This window comes from Micromys minutus (assembly GCF_963924665.1).
Source record: "Micromys minutus genome assembly, chromosome: 19".
In the NCBI taxonomy this organism is placed as follows: domain Eukaryota; kingdom Metazoa; phylum Chordata; class Mammalia; order Rodentia; family Muridae; genus Micromys; species Micromys minutus.
Genome location: NC_137954.1, coordinates 32,088,634 through 32,090,403, shown reverse-complemented (window position 1 = coordinate 32,090,403; position 1,770 = coordinate 32,088,634). Strand labels below are relative to the sequence as shown.

At 53.6% G+C, this 1,770-nt stretch overlaps 1 protein-coding gene across 1 annotated transcript; it reads left to right on the top strand.

Annotated features, from left to right (window-relative positions):
• Window positions 1-1,124: 1,124 nt before the first annotated feature.
• Window positions 1,125-1,556, top strand: LOC308433087 (uncharacterized protein; the record flags this gene model as incomplete). The annotated part of the gene is made up of 1 exon (XM_080932962.1): window positions 1,125-1,556. The coding sequence occupies one exon, from the start codon at window positions 1,125-1,127 to the stop codon at window positions 1,554-1,556; it is 432 nt and encodes a 143-aa protein (XP_080789088.1).
• Between the last annotated feature and the right edge of the window lie 214 nt (window positions 1,557-1,770).

Sequence of the window (1,770 nt, the reverse complement as noted above, 5' to 3'; positions counted from 1 at the left end):
GAGCAGGCCCTCATCAAGTCTGGGCAGCACAGTTAGAGCTAGTCCTTGGAGCATAAACACGGGAGAGCTGGCCCTGAGGGGTGAGGGCGGGAGAGCGGGCCATACCTCTAGCTGGGGGCAGTGCTGGAGCTCTGGCCCAGGTGGTGTGGATGCAGTAGAGTTTTGTTTGTTTTCTTTTAAGAGCAGGAGAGCCAGCCCTTCTGCAAGCAGAACTGGCCGTAGTTGCTTTGACAAAAGAGGCCCGGCAGGCTGAACACCTCTGCTGTTTGCCCTTGCAAGCAACCTACCAGACATGGAAGTTATCTGCTTACACAGCCGCTGTGGTTGCAGTGCAGGTTTCTGCAGGGGTGGGGACTAAGCTTGTACTTCATTCCTGGGTGTGTTTCAAAGTTCTTCCAACACGGCTTTGTTTTCTTATTATCCCCGCTGTCCCATTTATCATCCCATAGAAAGGCACTACACTATAGGGGACGATTGTCACTCACAACCAGGAGGCACAGGACCAAGGGCTGTGTATAGGCATCATTGTGTAGGGAGACTTCACCTGGCTGATCGTACGATAGAGAGACCTTGCCTGTTTATTCTTTGCAGGGCTGAGATCAAACCCAAGCAGCTGCACACCTGGGCCATGTGCACACAGATTTTGGAAATGTTAGTTTTGAAGCTTCTGATTGACAGGTCCTCAAAAAAAAAAAAAAAGATATTTCTCTGCATCCTCTGTGCCGGAATCTGTGATGAGCTGGAAGGAACATGGGGAAGGGTTGGTCCCACGAATCTAGTCAAATAAAAACTTCCTTCAGGGAGACTCTCCGTGGTTGTGCAGACAATAGTATGTAGACAAACTATTCCAGAACCCAGCTGCAAATATGTTTTCAGAACAAATAAACCCATAGCTAAAAATAAGCTGTTTTATGAGGCTGGATGTCACTAAGAAGGAAGTAAACCTGCAATGCTAAAGAATTCTCTCAGGGAAGCTGAGGTAAAGAATAGAAACCATGTGCTTGGGTCATGCTGGCCCCCAGATGGTATATAAGCCCTGCCCTCAGGAGAAGGCGGCATCACATCTCTCTCCTCTCCCAAGTTGCTCTTCTCTTCACTTGATCCAAGACCTCTCTACTGACACCATGGGTTGCTGTGGTTGTGGTGGCTGTGGCAGCTGCGGTGGCTGTGGAGGCTGCGGCGGTTGTGGTGGCTGTGGTGGCTGTGGCTGCGGTGGCTGCGGCGGCTGTGGCGGCTGTGGAGGCTGCGGTGGTTGTGGCGGTTGTGGCGGCTGCGGTGGTGGCTGCGGCGGCTGTGGTGGCTGCGGTGGCTGCGGCGGTTGCAACAGCTGCACCACCTGCAGGTGCTACCGGGTCGGCTGCTGCGGTGGCTGCTGCGGTGGCTGCTGTGGCTGCTGTGGCTGTTGCAGGCCTGTGCTGGTCTGCTGCTGCCGCCGCAGCTGCTGCCGCTCCTGTGGCTGTGGCTCCTGTGGCTGCGGCTGTGGCTGTGGGAAGGGATGTTGTCAGCAGAAGTGCTGCTGTCAGCAGAAGTGTGGCTGCAAGAAGTGCTGCTGCTAGATGGGATGCCCGGCCTCTGGGCTCCAGGCAGGTGATGGTGGGACTCAGGCTCGTATATTTAAGATGTGTAGACTATGTACTATAATCCCTCCTGTTCCACCCATCAAGCTGTAGGGCTTAATAGAAACCCATGTGAATAGAAAACAGAAGACTAAAGTAAGTCTATGCCGTGCTGGAGCTGCCGAATCATGGACGAATAGGTCAGCCTCCCCGA